General features: G+C 34.5%; 3 protein-coding genes across 3 annotated transcripts; 1 reads left to right on the forward strand and 2 right to left on the reverse strand.

The window, feature by feature from the left end:
• The first annotated feature begins 2,520 nt into the window (after positions 1-2,520).
• Positions 2,521-8,636, forward strand: LOC134236550 (uncharacterized). The gene is given in 7 exon segments (XM_062718719.1): positions 2,521-3,106; positions 3,725-4,180; positions 4,664-5,300; positions 5,303-5,853; positions 6,934-7,055; positions 7,164-7,363; positions 7,514-8,636. Coding segments are annotated over 7 exon segments (3,348 nt in total). The 5' UTR covers positions 2,521-2,575; the 3' UTR covers positions 8,365-8,636.
• Positions 8,637-10,168: 1,532 nt separating this feature from the next.
• On the reverse strand, positions 10,169-12,189 carry LOC134236548 (uncharacterized). The gene is made up of 2 exons (XM_062718716.1): positions 11,753-12,189; positions 10,169-11,309 (listed from the first exon to the last, which is right to left on the reverse strand). The coding sequence occupies exons 1-2, from the start codon at positions 12,187-12,189 to the stop codon at positions 10,169-10,171; spliced, it is 1,578 nt and encodes a 525-aa protein (XP_062574700.1).
• Positions 12,190-12,254: 65 nt separating this feature from the next.
• Positions 12,255-13,526, reverse strand: LOC134236549 (zinc finger BED domain-containing protein 4-like). The gene has a single exon (XM_062718717.1). The coding sequence runs from the start codon at positions 13,524-13,526 to the stop codon at positions 12,255-12,257; it is 1,272 nt and encodes a 423-aa protein (XP_062574701.1).
• Positions 13,527-26,429: the final 12,903 nt, after the last annotated feature.

Genomic DNA, 26,429 nt, shown 5'->3' on the forward strand with positions numbered 1-26,429 from the left:
TTGTGAATGTCATGGCCCTTGGGTCAGGGGTTCTGGTGTTAGGGCAGGGTTCTATTGATTATATAATGAAAACACATTAATTTCTCAAAAATTATCTTTTCTGCTCGTGGGCATCAAATAAAGCAACCAAGTACATAGTTACGTTGAATAAGGCTGCCATTTCCCAATTTGTGGATTTCAGGGCCTCTGGGTCAGGGGTCCTGGTGTTAAGGCGGGGCTCTTTTGATTATATAGTGAAATGCATGAATTCTTTGAAAATCTTTTCCTTTGCTCCTGGTTAATATGCCATTGATCTTATTACATATTTATGATGAAGAAAGGTGCCTCTTTCAAAATGGATTAATTCAGGGCTCCTGGGTCAGAGGTATGGGGGGGGGGGTTACTTTGTCTGAAAATAAATTAACGGTTTCAAATCTGCTCTTTGATACTAATCAACCATTTATGATGAAATAAAATTTATGATAAAATTTCCAAAAAATTTAAATATGTGGCCGCAGGGTCAGTGGTTCCTGTGAGGTGGGTGCACAACTGGTGGTTATAAAATGGAAATGCATTTTTTCTGTGTTACTTTGATCTACCTCTAGCATGCTAAGTGTATAATTATAAGCCTCTATCAAATTTTCGAATTTCATGGCTTTTGGATTACACATGACCACGTTAAATTGCTGGAAAGTTGTTACATGATACACAGGTTACCTATAAGGCCCGTGGGCCTCTTGTTGGAGTATATACAGCATTGTTTAGTTTAGATTTCCAATTTTCATGCTTGTTGCACACAGAGCCCCCTTTTTCAGTGAAATACTGGTTCAGAAATATCTATCTAATAATTTCTTATAAACCCTTTAATTTTAGCGTAAAATGAATACCTTTTTAGTATTATCTAAAAATATACATCGTAGACCCCCACTTTTTTTTCTGATTATATAAGATAACTTTGATCATCAATCTGCTCAAATTCAGAAAAAGTTAAGACTTATAGCAAGAGGCCTACGGGCCTTCTAGGTAAGGGTGAAACGTTTACTGAATTTTGTAAACGTTTAAACGAACAGCAGTAATCGAAACGGCACCGTTTAAACGGAAGAATTTTTTGTGTTGAATTTTTATGGATATTTACCACTGAAACACTTTCTTAATAAACCATTTTTTCACTTTCATTTAAGTATGTGTTGTTATTACTATTTATGTACCTTTTTTTAGAGCAGAAGGGTATGAAGCCCATTAAACTAATACATTTATACACCGTCACGTAACATTGCATTAATGGTTTGCTTGGCTACATACCGGATACAAAAAGAGCATTGTAAAATCAAACCTGCAAAGAAAGACCTTTTAATCCCGAATTAAGTATACCACGATCTGCTGATTGTAGCAAAACACTTGAAAGACTTGTGAAAACGTATTTATTTAATTAATCAAACTCAATTAAATTTTACTTTTCAAAACTCAAAAGTCAAACCACATACAAAATAATTGAACAAACTTGCAATAGTAACATCAATCATCGCGAAAGTTCAAAGTTAAAACTGTCAGTCATCAAATGTGGGGAGTGTTGGCAGTGAAGGCATTCCTGTTTCGGGTGTTTCTTGATTTGGCCGAGGAGGGGACTTTGGTTCCTGTTTCACCTGAATAATCTCGGTACCGGGAGTAGATGATAAAGTTTCCTGAGCTACTGCAATTGCAATTTTTTCCTCTTGTTTCAACTGCTTATTCAAGAAAACAAGCTTGTCGACCGAGTCCGAGTCAAGCGATGCTCGCAGCTTGGTAACTGTGCCCCCGGCGGTAGAAAATACGCGCTCTGAGGAAACCGAGGTCGCAGGAATGCAGAGTAATTTCCGGGCTAACATAGATAGCTTCTTATATGTTTCAGTATTTTTCTTCCACCAAATAAAAGGGTTGGATTTCGTATTTACAATTTTTTCCGACACATATAACTTGATTTCATCTTCAATTGTTGCCGGGGCAACAATTTCACAATCAGTTTCATAGTATTCTCCAAGCAAGTACGACATATCATCCTGATTAATACGCCCACGCTTGGTCGTTGGTTCATATTCTTGTGAATTATTCTGTAAATCCGAACAGGATTTTTCAGCAACTGGTTCATTGGGTAGAATGTCAGTTGTGTCACGCTGAAAATAGGATTTGATTGCTTCCTGCACAACAGTTCTCTTCTCCTCAGACAAAAAGGGGAGGGATTTGTACCGTGGATCCAAGAATGAGCAAAGCATCGGAACGCTTTCAACTTCAGAACCAATTGAAAATCTGCTTTCCAAATCAGACTTTACGTGTCTCTTAAATGAGGCCACGGCAACGCAATCCGAGTCCGTGGAAGTTAGGTGTTTGTTGAGTAGGCTGTAAAGTATTGGATATACACCACCATCTTCGCAAGCCAAGGGTTTTCGGTCCGTAACACTCCCCACAAACCCTTGGCAGATTACGCCACTAAAACTGTGGCCAAATTTTCATTGGTTCAGAGGTTCGACCTCTGAACCAATGAAAATACAGCTTTCATTCATAAACAAGATGGCGGTGAAAACCATGTGTAAGAATGTGTTTATCTTCTGTATGACTTAAGATGGAACTTTGTCGATTGTGCGGGGGACAATTACCACAGAAATTTCGTAGGGTTATATTTTCACCTTCGTTCAAGGTTTTTAAACAACTGTCGGAAGTTTTAAATCACAGCCCGTGTGAAAATGACAGTCTATCCCGGTACGTGTGTTACCCTTGCTTTAACAAATTAAATAAATTGGAAAAAATTGACTATGATTTAGAAAATAAACTTAAGGCACTAGAAGCAGAAAAGTCTTCCATATTGCAAGAACTGCGATATAAACATGGTTTACATTCTTCGAGACAAGTCTCGACTTCGACATTTACAACATCAACCGGAATTTCCTCAGATCACAATAGCGTTTCCTTGCCTACAAGTAGTAAAGTTCTTGCCACTCCGACGAAGTGTACAACTCGGACAAAGAGGACAATTGTTCACACACCTACCCCAAGAAAATTTAAGGTCCAAGTCACTCCACGGAAAATAATTTCGGCTGCTCCTTCATCCAGAAAGCGTTTAGGACATCTTTTATTATCACCACTGAAAGCAAAGGTTTGTTTTTGATTTGCATAATGAATATTGAGTTATATCTGTCAATTTTTGTGCTTGCACCTAGGGAAATAGGCTTGCTCGAGGGGAACTGGGTTCTTGCCGACTCCCTCATACTTTAATGGTTTATTATACCGATACAAACAAGAAATTTGAAAAATTTTAAAATCAATGCTGTAACAGTGTTTAATTTTAATTCAAGTGTCCAAGTTTGTAACACGAATTAATATAAAATCATAACAACAACAGTCATTAAAGAACTCAGTGCACATCAGTTTGCCATGTTGATATCACAATACAAGTGGCATAACTTTTACCGTATGAATTAGACGCCACCACCTTGTTATAAAGCATTAACATAGCTGCGTTATGAATATTTACTTGTTTATTTGGAACACATTGGAACTTTTCATATATAAATTAAAAGAAATTGCTTAGTGTTCCAAATAGGTGTGTATCAGTTCATCAGACTGTCACACTTTTTTGCAGGGAATCAGTCCGTTTACAGTGATTTTCAGGGAATCAGCAAAATATATTGATTTATTCTTATAAAGTGAGAAACAATAGAGTTGAAAAAAGTGCAACTGTTCATTTAAATTTACATTGATTATACATTTGTAGGTGTCCTATAGAGGTCAGAATGACCAGAAAGTGAGATCAAGAATTATCAAAGAAAAGGGGCTTTATGGTGTAGTTGTTGGACTTGTTCGAGGCAATAAACCAGAAGTTATTTTAAACAAACTATTAAAATCAAAAGGCTTCAAAGAAAAAGCTTTCAAAACAATAACAAAATATGTGAAAGAAGAATGTAGGTTACTTTGTGGCAAGAAGGATGCATCTGTCTTGCGAGGCAATTCTCCTGATTGTTTGGCTTCTGTAGATTTTCAGGAGATTGCTACTGAATTGAGGAAAAGAGCTCCTGGTTTTTCCCAATTGCTATCAGACATTATGAACACTACAGAACCAGTGGCCTTAGTGTCGTCAGCAGCCATATTGCTGCATCATAGGAATCAAAATATGTCATTGATTCATCATGTAGTTGGTCAGCTACTGGAGCATGGTGGAGCCACAGATGAAGTAAATGAATATATGCCTCATTATCATTATTACAATTAAAAATGATTTAATATGTAAAATATTAATATTTATCTTCACAAAAATGATAATGCATCAATTTTTTTTTAAAACTTGTATTCTTGTTTTGGCTGATTTTATCAGTTATACTTTTCTATCATATTATTATTTATAAACAGTTCCGACTGTAACTGCATTCTGCATATCTCCATATTACAAATGCTTACACTGTAACTCATTTAACATTTCTCCTTTGCTAACAAATTTGACAAAATTTTGATCAGTAATAATTAATTTAATTAATGTTATTTTCTTGGTTGAAATGATAAGAAATAGTAATGTTTTAATGAATATTGAGCAAATGCTAAAACCAAGCTGACTTTATAAATATCAGCTCCAAATGATTAGACCAAGCTTAATATCATATGCATCAAGTAATGTATTATTCATAGTGCTCACTGTTTTATGTACTGTATTTGATTTTAGACAATAGATTTGCTGGCATATCTAGGACTCTCTGTTGGACGTTCATCAACTCAAAAGAAACACACTTTACTGGTGAACAGACAGAAAGAAAAGATTGAAGAAACAATCATCCGTCAAGTACATCAATCAAGTATTCGGTACAAAATGGAGAAAACCAAAGAAATGGTAACACTTCTTGAGGAAAAAGATGTAACTGATACATGCAGCTCAAGCCAGTTTACAAGTTCCAGTCTGCTACAAACTTCACAAGGTAGTGCAATATTTCACCCATACTTTGATGTGAAATTTTCAACTAAGAATGAAAATCAGGGTATAGTAGTTGCAAAGTCATCCATGTCATATGATACAGTAGATTCTTACAAATCTAGATGTACAGCCCCACAAACCAATCAGCTTTCACCACTTAACATTTTTACTAGTATTGGTGTGATACATTGTCCTGCTGTCTCCATGTTCTCATGTTTTGAAGTTAGTCCAAATAGTGGGGTGGTCCAGTCAAATAGTAAATCTACTAGATATTATGGTGAGAAGTATGCTTCTCAACTTGAAGCTCAGTTACAAGAATCTGACATTCAACCAGCATTTGATGTAATTGGTGACAACTTGGACATACTAAAATCAACGTCTTCAATGACAAAAAAAAGCAAAGAAAGAGCTTTCACTGGTTTCTCTTGGTTGGTCTCCAGAGAAGAGTTTTAGTTCCAAGTTTGCCAGATGATAAACCAAAACATGACATTTTAACCTTGCCCAACCACTCATTTCTACCCAGCTCTGAGGAAATTAAAATTTTTGAGAGCAACATGGTACATCACATCTTAAAAGTTCTTACAAAACATGTCGGATGTCTAAAACCCTTTACAGAATGTGTACCAAAATATATCGCCCATCCTTTCATAGAGCAAACTTCCAAAAGATCAACATACTTTATTTTGGATTTGATGGACAAAAATGAAAACTTGCATGATGACATGATTAGTATTCTAGAACACATTCACCAAAAGTATATTGCACACACTTCTGGAGAAAATGCGGAGGTGATAGAGAGGAAAGTGTTTGGTGGTGATGTACTGACTAATGAGCGTGCATATACAGCACAGTTAGCTATGCTTAATTGTGAGACGAATTACCACAAACTTGGAGGAATTATTCATAGACCAGAGGGCCTCCATAGAATGATGAACTTTCTGCTGGTATTTCAGCATGCAATGGTTCTGTTCCAGTTTTGCCAGTTTTTATTTGTTCTTTTTGTAAGTTTTGAATTAGGTAACATTTCCATACACTGTCAACAAACCAATAGTTGTGTGAAAAAGTAAACTAACCTATTGGTCCTATTTACCATCTACAGGCTCTTGAATACAAGCAGAGATAAGTGACAATGATATTTATCAGTATAAAAATACAGTAGACAAAAAATGAACACACAAATAGATGAATGAATTTATATGATGGAAAAAAAAAATCCCCTTGAAATATACTTCAAGTTTGTTGGCAGGACAAGACGTTGGAATAGATAGTTAAGTTAAAAGCATGAACCAGTTCAAAAAGCATGAACCAGTTCAAAAAGCTCACCTGTTGTGAGCTTTTCTGATTTTAATCAGTCTGTCTGAAACTTCCATGGTGAGCATTGTGGTCCATGGACCTTCTGTTAATACTAATTTTATTTTTTACTAATATTAATTTTCTTTTTTGTTACTTAGTGCTTGATTTTAGAGTCTTTCAAATCATTATGCATTATGAAACTACAACTGCAAAGCAAATCTTAGTTATCTTCTAGCAATAGGGCTGTGATGATACAACTTTTTCAAAATCGAGTGGTTTTAATCATTATGCATCTCATATTTATATTAATCATATTTATTTATAAGTTAAACCCATAATGTAAAGTAAACAAAGAAAATATAAGAAAATTTAAAAAAATATTTTAGCACTATTTCAGTATGATCCTTAAACAGAATCAACATTTATGATACATGTTTCTTGATATGGTCCCAGCCCTTGTCTCGCATAGCAGTTGAATTGACAGTAGAACTCAAAACATATAATGCTTTGATTTACAGAATGGGACGCTTTGAAGCTTATCTGTTCATAGATTTTTAAGTTTAGAAATACTTTTTTCCTATTTCTGTTTGAAAAAGAAAAATTATTAAAAAAAAAACCACACATTGAAAAGTTCATATTTAATTTTTGATTTACAAAATTAAATTCTTATTAATATGAAAATTTCTACTTGATAAGATTCTTTTATATGAAACTATTAATTTATTTTACAGTTCATATACCAGGAGTTCTACAAACCATCCTCTTCCTTTGAACAAGGGACTTTATATCAGTTAAGAAATGTCATTCATAGAGTTGATGTCACTGGAAAAGAAAGAGTTGTGGAAGCATTCAGGTATGTTCTCAGAGTGAACCTCACTTTAAAAAAAATCCAGGCATATGTTGTCTTTTATTCAATATTCAGATGTGTTGCATGTACTAATTTCTGTGGTTGTCAATTTAGAGCTCATTTTGCATTTGTGGAGGATGCTTTAGATGCATTCATTCTTGGGGCCGCAATGGACGTCATGGGTTTAGAAGATATCAATGGATCTCCTCAACAGTTTAACCCAAATACCTTATCCTTGTTGAGTGCTGAGGACCAGTTCTCATGGTTTAAGAAGTTGGCAGAGGCCATCATTGACAAGCACATAAATCTACAAGGTTAGCATATTTACTGCAAGCAAATAACTACTGAACCAAACTTTGTATTTATTAACCGAGAAAAAATTTTTAAAGTTGATTTTTGTAATGAGAGTCAGTTGTTGTGTATATATACACATCAAAGTGAGTTTTTTTCTTTTCAACTCTTAGATTCAACTGATCTTCAAGAAATGACACAGGCATCTGCTGAAAGAGATACACAGGATATTCTTATTAAAAACATGTTTGACCCAATGCTGAAACAATATGAGTGTACATGCAGAAAGAAATACAAGACACTTGGCTACTTCAAACGCCACTTGGAGAAGGAACATAACTGGCAGTTTCCCACTGAAACAGTTCACGACACCCAGAACACAGATAAGATTGCAGTTTGGCGTGCATCATTCATGAAAACTGCTCTTATATTAAGAGACACTTGTGATGCATATAAAATGGGTGATGGAGATAGAATATTCATGAATGCGAAATTGGAAATGCTTTGTGCCAGTGTTGCAGGGCACACTAAATACCAGTTGTGGCTGTGGAGGATGATGGCATATGAACAAGCAGTGCTTTCACCTAAGAAAGCAATGGAGTATAAGTGGAATACCACAGCAAATATCAGCGGAACTGTGGATGGGAACATTCCAAATGACAATTTAGTTGAACTTTGTGTCCAGTTAATCAAGAAGAAGCTGAAAGAGCAGGGTGCAAATTTCACATTGAAGAGTGCACAAACAACTGCACTTGCTTGCCAAATTCAGGAGGAATTAAAAGAGAACATTAGGCAACAGCTGTGTAAGAAAGCTGCAGGAAAATCCAGAACCAGATCTGACAAGTCAGCAGACATCGCTCTTATGTTGAATGAAGTGATTTCAGGTGGTCTATTTAAAAACATTCCAGGACGACAATTTGAAAACTTTAAGAATTTTAAGGGTGTTTTTGAAAAAGTTAATCTTCACAAGCTTCATCTTTGGATATCTAAGCACAAGGAAATTGCATCATATGAAATGATTTGAAGTTTAAGTGTTTACCTTGTAGATGTATTTTGATATACAGTAAAACTTGTGTAGTACAAACACGGATATAGCGAATTCAAGGATATAGCGAAGTTTTTCTGGGTCCCCGGCAAAATTCTTAACAAATCTTTGTAAAACTTTATGGTTATAACGAACTCTGATATCATGAATTTACGGATATTGCAAACTGATTTTGAGTCCCCTTGAGTTTAATTGTGATAAAATTTACATCTTTTATAAGAAATTTTGAAAGATTATAAAAAATTGATAAATTGAACTGACTTATTACCATTTAGCATTTGTATATAAAATTCAATTCATAAAACCTTAGTTATTGAAGATATATTTTGCAAAATTTGCTTCCCTAACATATTTGGTAGTAATACTTGCATATTGCGAATTTGCTAAAATGGTTATATGAATTGGTTATACGGATATAACAAATTACGGTTATAGCGAATTAAATTCACAGGTATCAAGTTTTACTGTATATACATATATTAGCTTATACATATCTATATATTTTATGTCATTATATATTCAAGATTATTTGGCCCAGTATGAAAAGAATTTACTGCATCTTTTGTAATTCTCAAAGCAAACCATTTCACTTTGTCACAATTTCAAATGTTAAAACATGTTTTTTTTATTGTTCTGTATAGTGGAATTACAAAATGATACTTTACTGCATCTTGTGTAATTCTCAAAACAAACCATTTCACTTTGACATAATGATTAACTTGTTTTTTTGTTGTTGTTGTTCTGTATAGTGGATAAATAATGATAAAATGATATGTTGCTTTTTGTGAATAGTATCCCAAAAATAAAAAAAAGATAAAAAATAAATTGATCAAGTTTAATATCATTATACAGAAGATAATTCGACTGTAGTAAATCTACAATATGCTGAACAGACTAAATGTCAACATTCTTAATCTTAGGTCACTCAGGTGACTATTGCTATCTGTTTTCATCCGTCGTCAATCGGTCATAAACTTTTGAACATTTTCAGCTTCTTCTCTGGAATGGCTGAGCCAATTTCAACCAAATTTGGTATACAGTATCTATGGGTGAAGGGGAACAAAAATCGTGAAATTCATGGTCCCTGTCCCCCTGGGGCCTGAGGGGTAGGGCCTAAACCACCAAAATTAATGCAATCTTTAAAAATCTTCTTCTTTACTCCTGGACATCTAGCAGTCAAACTGTTGGCATGATGATAATCGGCATTGAGTCCTCTACCAAAATTATGAAATTCCTGGCCCCAGGGTCAGGGGTTCTGGGGTCAGGGTGGGGCTATAAAGATCATATAGTAAAAGTGCATTATTTCTTTGAAAATCTTCTCTGCTCCTGGGAATTAATTAAATTAACTAAGCACATAGTTATGATGAACAAGAATGTCTCTTTCAAAATTATGAATTGTATGGCCCCAGGGTGAGGGGTTCTTGTGTTAGGGTGGGGCTCTAATGATTATATAGTGAAAATACATTAATTCTTTAAAAACGTTCTTCTCTGCTCCTGGGTATTAAATAAACTAACTAAGCACATAGTTATGATGAGCAAGAATGTCTCTTCCAAAATTATGGCCCTAGGGTCAGGGGTTGTTGTTTGGGGGGGGGGGCTCTATTGATTATAGTGAAATTAAGTTAAATGTAACTATACACTTATGAGGAATAATGGTTCCTTTTTCAAAATTTTGAATGCCATGGTGTCTATTTTAAAACATGAACTAAACTCAATCATTGGAAAGTTGTTGCATGATGCTCAGGTGACCTACAAGGCCCATGGACCTCTTGTTTAAAATATTCTAATCTGACTCTGTGTCGGAAGAATCATAAACCAAAATGTCATTAAACACATCATCAAAAATCTGAATTATTTGCTTTGCAGTGTCAACTAACCAAACTGTTGCATATTCCATCACATCATTAACTGTAAATATTTTATGACAATTATCTAATAGACTATTAATGGTTTCATCTCTAAGTTCAGCATGGTCACCAAACAAATCTGGCATGCTACTCTGGGCTGACTGCATTAACTCTAGCTTGTGCTTTAAAGTTGTCTTGTCTTCATCACAGACTTCACGATGGAATGTGTCTTGATCCTGTGGTGATTCCTCCATTGTTTGGTAAGCTGGATGCGTCAACTTGGGACAATCTACACAGTCACATTTCTTCTCACAAACATCACAGCATTTGTGCTTTTGTTCATAAATATGACTAGGTGCACTGTAAGCTTTGCACAGAATGCTTCTTCTGCACTTACTGTCTGTCTTTATCAGTGATAAAACTTCAGGGTCAGTTTTTTTAAAATGCCCCTTGTGATTCTTGTAAAGTATTAATTCATTGGAAAATTCATTGTCTCTTCCTGCCCTGCCCATCTGCTGCGTAAGGCTGTCCAAGTCTCGTGGTGGACCATAATGTATGATGTTGTGTAGGCCCTTGAAATTAACTCCCATCCCAGCAGCGTTTGTACAGAAAAGGACTCTTATTTGTCCTTCTTCAGATTCCATGTCCACACGAATTTTGTCTTTCACGTGTTCTGCTGTTTTGCTGTGGAACATATGTAACATGGAAGAATCACATTTCCTTAAAAATGTACTGTAGAGTAAGGCACAGTCTTTTATGCTGTTGCAAAATACAACATGTCTGGGGGTGTTTATTTTGTCTCTGTTGAGAGTTTCAATAAGCCATTCAAATGTGTCACTAATATCTGCATTATTTTTAATGCATTTCACATTTATTTTAATGTTTGGTCTGTCTGGACTGTCCAGTATGCACACATAATCTTCCCTGAAGCATAAACTTTTCATGATTTTCTTCCTGTTTGATGGACTAGCTGTTGCTGTCAGGGAAAGTAAGGGCACAGTCAGGCTAAGGGATCGAAGCTCACCTATCTTTGAAAAAAATGTTCTGAAGGCTTCCTCATTCTTCTGCCCTTCACCCCTGAAAAATCAAAGTAACTTAAATTATCATTAAGGATTTTGTTTATGTTGTACCACAGATACCTGATCAATAAGTAGCAAATAATACCCAGGAACAAAACAACCCACCTCCTTAATATACATGTGTAACGAATATGTAAATGGAGAGTATGAGATTTTTTTAAACTCCAGGACTTTATGCGCTATATCAGTTAGATTTATTTGGTTCCTGAAATCTCAATTTAATTTACACCAATGTCAGGACTTGCGTTCTACTGAAAGTACTCAAAATTTGATGGCGGGTAGTGTCGATCAATAGATAGATAGATGTGATTATCCATTGGAATGGGATATGATTAGCATTCTGGTAAAATAAAGATGCGATTATCCATTGGAATGGGATATGATTAGCATTCTGGTAAAATAATACAGCTGTGAAATTATGGAATTATTATGGGAACATACCATTGATAAACTGTGTGGGCTTCGTCAACAACTGTCAACTTGTGTCTTGCTGAAAATTCGGGATCCCGGAAGATTTCTCTCCACTCGTCTTTTCCAACCAAAGCTTCAGGACTTCCAAATAAGAACTGGTAGTAACCCTTACGCACATCATCTTTTCGGCAATCTGACTTTCCGATGTATGTTGCCCGGAAACCCAGTCCTGAGAGTCTGTTTACCTGCTCTTTCATGATGCTGAGAAGCGGGGAAACTATGACACACACGGCCGATTGTCCAAACACAACGGGGGAACTCTCATATATGAGTGACTTTCCACTCCCTGTCCTGGTACCTACGAATACATCTTTTCCCTGCTGTATACTTTCTATAGCACGTAACTGATCTTCCGTTAATTTCACTTGAAATACTTTCTCAACCTTTTCTTTCGTGGTCGCCGCCATTATTGTTTTTTTCCATGCACGAACAGCATTATGAAAGCCCTTACCCGATTGGCTAGATTTTGAAGTTAATATATAGAACATCCGCTTGGCGTCGCCACTGCGGGCCACAGTTTTAGTGGCGTAATCTGCCAAGGGTTTGTGGGGAGTGTTACGGACCGAAAACCCTTGGCTTGCGAAGATGATACACCACTTACAGTTGGGTACTCCTCGCTGCACATCACTCTTGTCGCCATATAAAATGGCCGCAGCACTGTTATCATTCCTTCCAAAATTAACCACTGTCCATCACTTAAGTCGAGAATTCTGGCGTCATTTTCTTTGGTAACTTTTTTATCATGCAGAACAGCATACACAGCCATACGTTGCTCCTGCAGACGCTCAAACATATCAAATGTACTATTCCAACGCGTAGGACAGTCAATGATCAAATTGTTCTCAGGGAGGGACATTTGTTTCTGTCGAACATGCAATTCGTTAGTAGCAATAACCGATTTTCTAAAATGAGAAACAAGTTTCTTTGTTGCAGCAATTGTTTTCGATAGAGAACTCGCATTATCGAACCCACCGCGAATTGCTAACTGCAATGTGTGAGCAAAGCATCGAATGTGTTCCCACCGAAGATGCTCAACACAGGACACCATATTCGAAGCATTATCCGTCACTATAGCACATATCTGTGTGTTGTTAACTCCAAACTCATTTGAAATTGAACGGATTTCATTTGCCGTATTTTCTCCTGTGTGTCGCTCTGTAACTTTTCTTGTAGCTAGAACCGAGTTACGATAGTTCCATTGGTCATCAACAAAATGAGCCGTCATTGTTATGTAACCTTCTGTCGCCAGACTAGTCCAGTGATCAGACGTAAACGCAACAGCAATTTGGTTTTTAATGACGTCTTTTAATTTTTGAACAGCATCATTGTATTGGAGAGTGACATAATTTGAAACGGTTGTGCGGGATGGAACTTTAAATTGCGGATTCAGCTCTGTGCAGAATTCCTGAAACCCTCTCCCCTCTACAATACTCAATGGTCGTAGATCACGTGCACACATTAATGCTAGTTTTTGTGTAATTTTCTGATATTTCTCTCTTGTGACTGATAGAAGAGGAGATCTGAAAGCAGTTATCGGTGCTTGTTTTAACTGCTGGGCGACTGGTTTGCTTAAGTTAGTCGATTTATGCTTGAATTTAATGTGGTTCATCATAGTGCCTGTGCTTCCCCCTGCATAAGACAGTTCAATGGCACAAAGATTGCATTTAACCGTCTTTTTACCATTATTTTCAATAACAGTAAAATATTTCCATACCTCACTCCTTTTTTGACCTTCATCAGTCATTTTTTTTAATTTTCTGGCGTCAACAACTTTGATATACTAATAAAAAAAATTACACGATAACAATGATGGATCCGGTTTACGTTCAATATTTTAAAGCTCTATATTCAACAATTTACCGTTATAAGCATGACAATTTGTATTTTCTTAGCAATAAAACGCAGCATTAAATGTTATTTATTTTAAAACATATGCTTGGAAAAATAAAATAATATACTGCTAGTTTTCGCTACTGGGAAATCGGAATTAAAAATGTTAGACCGCATTGGGTTTTAAATAGTTTTGTGAAATATTGTTTCCGGTATCGATTAAAACAGAAAACAATTGTTCGTAAGTAAATTTGTAACAGACAGACTGTGTTTTCTTTGGTAAATATAAAATAAAACAACTTGTTTGTGTCAGATTTTATTTCTGGTAGACATTGATTATGACCTTCGTGTAAACGTTTACTCAATTCGTTAACGTTTAGAGCATTTAATCGAAACGTCGCCGTTTACACGTGTAATCGTTTCGCCCTTACTTCTAGGTCACCTAAGTATCATGTTACAACTTTCAGCAATTGAATTGATTCGTGTTTTCAACCAAAGGCCATGAAATTCTCAATTTTGAAAGAGTCACCATTGCTTATCTTAACAATACATTTATCTTGCTTACTTTGGGTACTTAATACCGAGAGGTAGATCCGAGAAACAAAGAGAAAATCCATTTCCACTTTATAACAAGTTGTTCACCACACCCGACAGGAAACTATGACTCTGGGGGCACATATTGCAAAATTCTGGAAATTTTATCATAAATTTGATTTCATTATAAATGGTTGATTAATACCAAAGAGCAGATTTCAAAGCATTAAGTGGAGGAAGGACCATTAGCTGAAAAAATACCTGTCATTTAATTTTTTTCATATTTTGTATACATCTTATTTAGTATGTCCCACATACTATAAAGCAAACATATCATTAGGTTTCTAGACCTATTTCTGAGATATTGAGTGACAAATACCATAACCCATAGTGTCTGAGCAGAGTTTTGATTATCCGTGTTTCTGGGCCCATTACTCTGTCGATAATTGAATTTTTTCAGCATAGATAAAAAATATGTCAGCGGAAATGTGTCTTTTAAAATATTTCAGAGTATGAATAGGATTAAAAATTCGAAAAAGAAATATTCTTTGTCACACCGCATCTGGAGATGAAAAATGACGTACTTTTTAAGACAACTTAAACAAAAAAATTAATTTGCAAAACATCCTATCATTAAATATTTGAAAATTTACTGTGAAGCCTTTTTAGTAAAGAACTAAGGCGCTTTTCTTCATTTGATTTATTGTTGAATAGTAAATGTATGTAGTAAGAAACTGAAAAAATAAACAACACAGTCATAAGTACAATGTTACACAGACAAACAGGTAAACAGTACAATACATGCAACTCAGGCAGACTAGTACATATCACTATGTGTTTCATTCCATAAATGACTCAATAAAAATATCTCTCTTAATACAAACTTGATTCTTATGACACTTTGTAAATAAACAATTTGCTAAACTTAATATGTAATGAAATTTAATGTTTTGACTAGATAATTCGAGTTGACAATATTTATAATTTGTCGTACATGAAATATTCGACTGAATACGTGACATACAAAGACCATGTGTGCCCTAACCTTGACATTAGCTATCGTTACTAAATTTAGACAAAAGTACAGAATCATGTTTCATAAAATTCTACACATACTACAAATGCATACATCTTCATCTTGCACAAAGTTTATAATTAATTATTAAGAAATGTAATAAACAAGAAAAACTTACTCTATGCGCGGGACTAAAACCGCCAAACATGACATAAGGCTTGCTGGTTTGATGCAGGCGCCATGCCGTCAACCATACTCAAACGGAAAAAGTGTATAAAAAACAAACAGATCACAGATTCAATCCGGAAAAATAACTAAGGGGAACAACTCAATTTCATGTAACACTACATTTACATTGAAATTCAAGTTCGTCATGTTATTGATTTACTGTAAAAATATCAATTAGTGAAGCTGAGCTCAATATTTCATAGGACATACTTAAACAAGACATGAAAATGAGAAAAACGTGTCATGTTTACATTTCTCGAGTACGAGAAAACCCAACTATGATGTCACACATTTGCGAAATAAGCGAAATAAGACATACCTACAAAATATTTCCGTCAATAACAATGTAAAAATATTTTTTGTGTTCTCAAATTCAAATAATACCCCACCATGTACTGATCATGAACCGTTTTTATGATATCATACTACCCGTGTTTCACTTTGTATATAAATCTAAGAGATTGACTATGACGTCAACGACTCGTTGGACGCGCAGTGTAGGGAAACAGAACAGTGAATCAATTTTTTCCGTAATTTGATAATATTTGCAAGAAAGTATGACTCTTTTAAATATTCTTTTACAAGATGGTGAAAGCTAACAAACAGTCAAAAAATTATACAAGAACTGTGGTTTCAATCTCGTTTTGTACATATTTCATCAGAGATTATGACGTATTTAAACTGAGTCATGTGACCATACATCCTTCTTCCCCTTTATTTATTTTCAGTCTATATAACCCCTACCCCAAAGTACCCCTGATTCAGGGGCCGTGAAATGAACCATTTTCGAGAGTCACCGTTCATCATCACTAATACTAGTATGTACTTAGAACATTGCTCTCCTCCCGTAACCTCGAGTTATTGTTCTTAGCACGAGTTATCTGTTCCTTATAGCAGGTATCACAAAACTTCCGGTTTAAGAGCAAATGTCGCGGATAACTGAATCAGTGTGAAATGTTAATTTTTTTTAAGAATTAAAGTTAAACTAGCGAGTCTGAAGTTCGTCTCTGGATAAATGTATGATCTGATACAATGTACAGTATTAAATTTTAAAATTTGACCGAAACACACAATTAAAAATTACAATCTAAATGCATATATACCATATATTGGCCAAGTTTTGACCCCCCCCCCCCCCAAAATGACGATATTGAAAACAAAATGCGAGACGAATATGTTGGAATGTCTCTGCGGATTATGTCAAATAATTAAGGCATCTAATTTCCACAATATTCTTCACATAAAAGGTAAGTCTTCGCTGAATATGAAACTCATAACGTATAAGAGGAAGAAATTGTCAATTTTGAAAGTAAACATCTCTGCAATTAAATGGGCTTATACAAGTTCCTAATGATATTGCAAAAAGAAAATATTAATATATATTCAAATGTACTACATCCATATTTGAACGGAAATAGTTTTATTGCAATGCCATTTTTGTTTATATTATGGATGCATTATAGAGAGACACGAATTACGTCCCCTTTTTCTCGGAATATGTTTAAATTACTAGTACTGTTAATTTAGCATAAAAATATTTATTGAAACCACCCACACGCATTTTTGTTGCAGTCTGATGATCCTCTAATGTTCATATATCCGAATAGTTCTCTAACTTATAAAAAAAAGTTGGAACCAAACCCCAAACCACCCCTCACGAAATAGGCACAGTAACAACTAATTAACTAAGGACGTTAATCATAATCTAGAGCCAGTTCAGTTTATTCACTTTAAAACATGGTTCAAGACTGAGGTACAATTACATATATACAAGTACTGGTATATAATATTTGATCAAGCAAGGAGGGATTACATATAGCTGAATAAAAAATAGACCAGGCTAATTCTTTTGAGAAAATGACATCACAAAGCTTCATGGTTGTTTTATAGAACAAATTTTCTAGACCCAAGAATTTTTCCAGCAAATTACAATAAACAATATTCTAAAATAAAGTCATGTCATTTCTTGTTTGAGTGTAAAAAAAAATTATTTACAATTACCGGTATGTCAATTTCTTATTATGATCCTGTTCATTCAAGTTTGACTACGAAATGAAAATTACTAACATTCCGAAAAAATGGTTCCTTGTACTTTATTCTCATACATTATCATCATACATTAATGTGCACGTCAATCAGGAATATCGTTTAAAGATATAAAAAAAATTCCCCACACTAATGCATATTATTGAGAATATATATATATCTTTATCGTTTCTATATCAAGTATGCAAGTCCATAGTACCCCCCCCCCCCCGGAATAACTGGACATTTGCTGCTTATTAGGTATCGAAGTTCTCATTCATAGACAGGCTTGCAGGTCCTCCTTTCCCTCTGCACTATTGTTGCAGTATGATATTGTACTGGATTTTCTTTTACGGTTTTACGGAAAACGAGTGCGAGTGAGAACAGAGGACCCCCCCCTTCCCCCACGAAATATGTTCTTCGTTTTTTAATAGTTTTCTGTTTTCCCTTAACTAATTTTAAAAATCATTTAATTTTTTTATTTGCTTGCCATTTTTTTTTTAAATTTGCCTTTTCAATCCCCCCTTTCTTTCCTTTGAAGAGCGATGCTTTGACTACATGCCTGCTATGTAGAATATCTTGAAAATGTGATAAGCAATCAATGATGCGACATGTTCCACAAATTTCCAGAGATTATTTTCTAGAGTTTTGACCTTCAAACACTTTGAAAAAATAAAGCTGAATTTAAAAAGAAAACATTTAGACAGATTTTTATTTACAACATTCTTTTACCTCATTACCGGAAATTTTACAATACCTGCTATTAGGAAAGATAACTCGTGTTAAGAACGATAATTCGAGTTTACGAGAAGAGAGAATACCCAGGAGCAAAGGAAACGATTTTCAAAGAATTCATGCATTTCCACAATTTAATCATTAGAGCCCCGCCCTAACACCAGAACCCCCGACCCAGGGGCCCTGAAATTCACAAACTTTCCTCATCATAACTATTTACGTAGTTCAATGGTTAAATACCCAGGAGCAGAGAAGATTTTTGAAGAATTAATTTATTTTCACTATATAAACATGGAGCCCCATATAACACTGGAACCCCTGACCCTTGGGCCATGAAATTCACAATTTTGGAAGAGGCAGTCTAATTCGACAAAACTATGTACTAGGTTAGATTATTTAATAACCAGGAGCAGAGGAAATATTTTTAAATAAATAATATTTTTTTACCATAAAATCAATAGAGCCCTACCTTACCCCAGTACCGCTAACCGAGGAGCCATGCAGTTCACAATTTTGAAAGAGACATTCTTGATTATAATAACTATGTACTTGGATAGTTTGTTTAATACCCAGGAGCAGAAAAGATTTTCAAAGAATTTATACAATTTCACTACCGGTATATAATTAATAGGGCCCCGCCCTAACACCAGATCCCCTTACTCCGGGACCATGAAATTCACAATTTTGGAGAGGCAGCCTTATTCAACATAACTATGCACTATTAAATGCCCAGGGGCAGAGAAGAAGATTTTCAAAGAAATAATGCATTTTCACTAAATAATCTATATGTATATAGCCCCGCCCTAGCACCTAAGAACCCCTGACCCTGGGGCCATGAAATTCACAATTTTGAAAGAGGCAGTCTTATTCAACATAACTATGCACTTGGTTAGTTTATGTAAGGCCCAGGAGCAGAGAAGATTGTTTGTATATTGTATACAATTGCATTAATTTTAGTGGTTTAGCCCCACCCCTCAGGCCCAAGGGGGGCAGGGATTATGTAATTCATAATTTTTGTTCTCCTTTACCCATAGATGCTTTATGAGTTTACTCCGGTGACCTAAAAATGTTCTTGTTTGTTAAATTTTAAATGCAAGAAAAAGACCATTTCGCGAGTGCAGAAAGGTCAAATAATTGACTATGCGAAGAAAATGGAACTTTTTTCTTATTCACAATTTTAAAGTCGTTTTTTAAAAATACACTTATAGTTTACATTGTCACATGAATTATTTGGATAAAAATATTGTAGGGAAATTTTCGAAGAAGTCATTTTTAATAAGACACAAATTTCAGTGCAAAAGTGTTTTATTAAATGTACTGTAGCTCCAATAGAAGCATTTTAATTGCTATTTTTTGTTTTGATTTTTAACAAAGCTTTGTGTGTAGGAACTAAAAAGATATTTGACAAAAAAAGTTTAAGACTTGAAATTTCAGGATCCATCCTCGTTAAATAAACGTTGTTTGGTTTTTCGTATTTCGAGTTATCTTTCTTTGTAGCCAAATGTCATTTTGGATGCTTAATCTCATCCTACATATTAAACTTGGGAAATGCTCATTCACATTAAGGTAGAGAAGATATGATCAAGGCCCAGTTCACAAGAATATTCTCTTCTCAGAGAAATTTAATTCATTACATATACTGTATACGATTTTGGTATTCAAATCTTTTGGCACTATGTGTCTCTGATTTTAAACATCATTGACAATATAAAAAAATCAATGAAAATTAATGTCAGCTTATAATTGCTTCTTACATTGTAGTTCATGTCTTTGCCTGTATAGAAAATACTACAGTAGAACATGTAAGACCGCTATTGATTATAACAATCAACAATCAATTTTGGTTTAATTTCCAAATTGAAATATAATCCTATGAAAACGTATTTAAAAAAGAATTCTTCAAAAAGAACTGCAATTGTTAATATTTAAAATTTCGTTTTGATATATCTTTCTCATTCAAAATGTTAAAATTTCAGTTTATGTTGTAAATTATGATAGAATATTTCCAAAGGAGTTTCGTATGGTCAGAAATGTAATAAAATTGCTGAGTATCAAAGTTTGAAGACAGGTAAAAATATAATTATACCTTTGCTTCGAAGGAGAGAGGGTATACATGTTTATTGTTTTACCCTTGTGTGTTTATAACAAATTTTCTCGAACTTTTCTCAACAATTACTTATTGCAGATTCTTGACATTTTAGCACATTCCTTGTTTATGTGTAATTATTTCTGTAGGCATCCCATGTAAACTTGTTTATCTTTGCGTGTGTCCGTACCAAATGCAATCCTTACAAAGATACATAGCGGGTTCCAGTAAATGTTCAACCAAGCCCCTTTCTTTCCTCCTCACTACGATATTAACAGTAGTGAAGGAGAAACTTCAAGAGTACTGTGCAACAATATATTCAAGAAGTGGTGTAAATCAGATATGGATAATTAAAAAATACAAGGAACTTTTGTACAATTTGAAATCACAAAATTTTACCAAAATCAACAGCTTAAAAACTTTCGACTTTTCAACTTTTTATAAAACTATTCCCCGAGATAAATTAAAGTCAAGGCGTTTCGATATCGTTGACAGCTGCTTTTTCAATAAAGATGGAACTCTTAAATTTACTTACCTTGTCACTGAGTTTCTGATTGACAATATCTATAATGTTGTTTTTGGAGACTAGGTCTCCCAACAATATATTGGAATGTCCATGGGTACCAATTGCGCCCCGTTGATAGCAGACCTATTTTTGTATTCATTTGAAGCAGAACTTGTGCAAAATCTTTTGCGTGAAAAGAAGAAAACACTTGCTATGACCTTCAACTCGACATTGAGATATAGCGACGACATACTGTCAATTAACAGTGGTAATTATGTTCCCCAAACGGAGTTTGGGAACATATTGTTTTTACAGGGTTTCTTATTATGTTCCCCAAACGAAGTTTGGGAACATATTGTTTTTACTTTTTTTCTGAATTTTCTTCTCCGGTACTTTTTTTGTCCGCGAGTGTTCTCGTAAACTACTCATCCGATCTAGGTGAAACCTTTTTAGGGTCACTAGGTATGTTATGTAGATGTGCGGAACGAAGGTCATTTTGCGCGCACGTGCGTGCATGTGCGCACACGTGTAACGCGTGAAATGACCAATATGATAGATATAGCCGTGACCTTTTAATTTTTTGATGAAATGCTTTGAAACTCATAATATAAGGATATATTAATAGTATAGACATTATGACATGGTCAAAATAGCAAGATCTCACGCGCATGCACGTGCGCTTCGTTCCGATTGGCTGAAACTAAAGTCTTTATATCTTTTTTTGTTTTCTGACAAAATCCTTTGAAATTTTGAACATAGTCATACATTATGAAGACCTACAGCATGACATATAAAAATAGTTCTCAATAATACAGGGTGAAATTTCTAATATGAATACATATAATGAATGCCTAAATTATTCTACCATCAAAAGTAAATGCAAGGACGTCATGCACATGCGCGCACACACAATGTGTTAAACGACAGTATACTTAAGTCTTTTGATGTTCATGCAGAATTAAGAACTTCTAAATGCAAAGACATGTAACATACTGAAGAGATCATTTTACCCTTGACCTTGATACTTAGGTCAAGGTCAAGAGTAACCTGAATAAAATGTTGATATTAGCTATTTACCAAAATGACCTTGACCTATGGACTTGAAATCGACCTTAACCTTTGATCTTAACCCAAGGGTAGAAAGAAAAAATAACACCCCCCCCCCTCACACACAAAGTAGAGAATCGCTGTAAAGCTCAAATTACACCTCGGACCCACATAACATTTCAAGGAAACTGCAGAAAAGAGCTCGAGAAAAGAGTATTAAAATAGTTGATGTGAGTTTCCAAAGTATATAGAAATTATTAATTTAATTAATTACAAATCCTGTCGTGTTTGAAATTAAAGTACAGATAAACAAAGTTGGTATATAAGCCTTTTATGATTACATGTATTTATTCGGATGTCGTTAATAGCATTCAATTCTACTGATTTGAAATAATATTTTAATACCAAGCATCCTTTGTTCATTTAACATTTGAAATTTAATTGATTTTTTTAGAATTACGCAATCCCGAGAAATACAAAATCAATATACATGCACGCTCCTTCGTAAAAAAAAATTATCAGGTATTTGCATTCATGAAAAATATATTAATAAGAAGGAGAAGGTGTTAAAGAATATTGATCACATTAGCTGAGACGAATGTCTTTATAAATATCTCTTGTAAACCCCAGGAAGTAGCCTCCTATGCATTGGAAAAAAATGAATAGTTCCGGTCAAAAACCTTTGCATGTATATATTTATTTACATAGTATATAAAATGTACTAGGCACAGGTACCAGAGTTGTCAAAATGACCAGAGAGGAAATATATTTTAAAAAATCTGAACAGATTAAAGGAAAATCCCTTTTCAATGTATGAAACTACAATTGACTAAGTTCATTTTGATTGGTTAGCCATCGGCGTGATATCCTTAGTCGACTTTAACACTGCCTAGACGTCGGAATAAAACCAAGTTTGAGCCCGAGGTTAAAATCAGTATAGAATTTAAATGTGAATAGGTATTTCAAAGAATGATACCAGGTATATACTTGAAATGTGGTAACTTTATATCTGTATTTTTTCTATTATTCGCGGGAGAGAAAGATGTATTAATCGCTTAACCAACATGCCATGATCATCTTGCATATGCATGTACATGTACTTGTGCGCCCATGCAAAACGTTAAACGATATATAGTTGATATCATTGTAACTTTAATATCTTTTAATGAAATCCTTAAATACTTAGTATATTTATAAAAGGTCTTACAGGAAAAGCTAGGGCACGAAAAGGGACATGTGGAGCGTTTGGGGAACATCTGTAAGGGTCCCCGTTACAATTAGCCCTAGTTATTAAGTCTTCCGTTCACAACGGAAGACTTATCGTGTTTGTATTGTTTCTTTTTATTAAGGTCTTCCGTCTTCAGCGGAAGACCTTTTTGTTATTCTTCGGTTTCTTTTTCACTTTTTTTTCTTCTATATTATTATTCTTTTTTTTCTTACCGATTTTGTGCACGCGATTTCTCGAAAACGGCTCAATGGATTTTAATGAAACTTTCAGGACTTATGTAACATTACTTGAACCTGATACATATTTTTTTTGATTTGATGACGTCACTTCCGGTTCGGAGATATTGTCGATTTTACGATTTTTGAAGGGTCAGGTTGTCCGCAGACTTTCTAACAAATGGCTCAAGATAGAAACATGAAACTTTCAGGTATGATAGACATAAGTCTATAGATATGCGTAAGGTATTTCAATTTTATCGGAAGTGCCGCACGTCGGCGCCAGCTATGGCCCGAAAAATGTCACATCGCAAATTTCAAAATTTCTAACACCTTTTCTTCGATATCTTTTTACCTGGAAATATTTTGTTAAAACATATACAACAAAAGAAGTGTAGAATTTCAAGATCTTTCAAATGATGTCTCAAAAAAGGGCTGACCCCTAAATTTAAGGGCCTAGAGGGGCCGAAAGTTTTTCTTTTATATCTCAAAAAGTATTGAGAATTTGTAATACGTCTAAGAAGCAGAGTTGTTCAAAATGTCAAGCTTAATCTACTGGGGTCGTCAAAATACGTCCGGCGACTTCACTTCCGGCCAAACCGGAAGTAGTCGGAAAACGCGTATTTTTGCCATTCTTGACAAGTTTTTGGGTAACATTTGTCACCGGAAGCCTAAAACTTAATTTTCTGTCCGTCGACGTCACTTCCGGTCAAACCGGAAGTAGCCAAAAATAGCTTATTTTGAAGGTTTTTAACGAAAAATTGAAATTATAAAGATACTGGAAACGACTTAGCTCATTGCTTTCTTTCGTTGACGTCACATCCGGCACTTCCGGTCAAAACAGGACGGAAGACCTACTCGTTGCTTTGCAACGAGCTTTGCTCTAGTAATTATTAATTCCTCCCAAATTTTGTGAGCGCGATTACGAAGAGATGGTTGGATAGATTTCGACAATATTTCACATGATAGTAGGCTGATATATGAAGTTTATATAAAATTCCGTTTATGGCCGGATTTCCAATTTTTAAATGACATTTTGTCCGGAATTTTTCTTGAGAACGAGTTGAGGCAAAGATGTAAAATTTACAGAAGTTTTATATCATGACATTGTCCTTGTTTTGAAGTAGTTTTCGTGTGTTTCTAGTACTTCCTGTCCGCACCGGAAGTGAATTTGTGTTTCGGTCAATTTTCGACTTTTTTGTTTTTGAATATTTTTTCAAGATATTTCTAGGCATAATAGAGATAGATCCATAGAAGCCAAATATATAATTTGTTTTAAAATCAGATCACGCGTTTTGTAGATTTCAACTACTTTCGTTTTGCATTTATAAAATCAAAGTACTGAAAGTACTGACGGATCATTTTTTACTTTAAATTACATGAAGGTTATGTTTACATGTTTCTCTTCATACAAAATCAATACATACAGTCTCATATATATTAGGTTGACGACTAAAAATTGCAATAAAAATCAAAGTACATTAAGTACTGAGAGGACTTTTTTTTTTACATACCAACCTTTTTCTCACTACAGTGTACATGTACCATAAACTGGCTTGTTTTTCTACACATAAACATCAATGCATACAATAAGAAACCTATGGAAGCTATTTTCGTCAACCAATAAAAATCAAAGCACATGTACCACAAGGACTGAAAGGATATTTTTTGTAGTAAAAATCAAAGTACTGTAAGTTCTGAGACACTGTTTTCTAGTTACTCACCATTAAATTTAAAATAGTTAAAATATGCTATATATATATATATATATATATATATATATATATATATATATATATATATATATATATATATATATATATATATATATATATATATAGTGTAGACAAGATGATATGGTCATTACGCGCATGCATTCAAATGCGCAAGCATAAAATGCATAAATTTGAATATACTAGGTATACTTTTAGGAAAACATTGTTAAGTCTAAAAGGCATACAGTTCGCCTTATTTAATGAAGCTTAGAGGGAATAAGGCACCAAAAGGGAGTTGGGGAGCGTTTGGGGAACATCTGTAACGGTTCCCGTTACAATTAGCCCTAGTTTCCATTCTTATGGCGATACAATATATCCTAATGAGCTTGAGATAAAAGATACCACATAGTCTGACACATCTGTTTCATTTTTGGATATTTTACTTGAAAAAGATGTTAATGGTCATTTAACAACCAAGCTTTATGATAAACATGATGACTTTAACTTTTCTATCACCAACTTTCCTTACTTATGCAGCAAAAGACCTTCATCAACAGCATACGGAGTTTGTGTATCTCAGTTAATGCGATACGCAAGAGCATGCTCTACTTATGAGCAATTTCTAAAACGAGGTAAATTATTGACAAACAAGTTGATGAAACAAGAATATTAGCAGTCTCGTTTAAAGTCACCTGATCTTGTCAGCAAATACAATTTATCATTGAGTCAAATGCTGACTGATATTTTTCATTCTAATTTTTAGTACTTTATACACTGTATTGACGACGGAATTTTTTGTTATTTCCCGATCATGACAAGGAGCATATGGCGGGTGTGACCGGTTGTCAAGGGATGCTCACTCCTCCCTGGCACCTGATCCCACCTCTAATGTTTTGAAGGTCCCTGTTTGCTCTGTTCCTATTTTATATTGAAATAATAAAAAATATAATTCCCAACCTTCAAAATGAATACATGTAATTAAGTTGAAATCCTTATAAATAATTATTTATCATTTTAATGTGTTAATACTTGTATCATGTGTTAACGTGTTTTAAAATCTTTACACCGATTGTCACTCTACGGTCCGTTGGGGGCTCCTGATGTATATTCATAATACTTAAATATCAGTTTTTTGTGGTTACTGAATATCATTCAGTTTCAAAGAACAGTATGTATTATGAGCCCATAAACATGTATAAATGTTACATTATGTAATTACCAACACACACGCCACTCAGAATATAAAAGTCTTCAGTTAAATTAAATTGTCAGGGGTATTTTTTGTAAAGTAGGTCAAGGTCAGATGAATTGTAACGCTGTTCTTTTTCATAATGTTTTATGACAAACAGTGTTCATGCATATATAGAAATACCCCTTAAATGTAAGAAATAAGCTGTATATTGACACTTTTATGTCACCTGAGTCACTCAGGTGACCTATTGCTATCCGTTTTCGTCCGTCGTCGTCCGTCGTGTGTTAACATT

The sequence above is a fragment of the Saccostrea cucullata genome, unplaced genomic scaffold, assembly GCF_032062105.1.
Source record: "Saccostrea cucullata isolate Sc308-1 unplaced genomic scaffold, CSIRO_AGI_Scuc_v1 ctg11308, whole genome shotgun sequence".
Classification (NCBI taxonomy): Eukaryota; Metazoa; Mollusca; class Bivalvia; order Ostreida; family Ostreidae; genus Saccostrea; species Saccostrea cuccullata.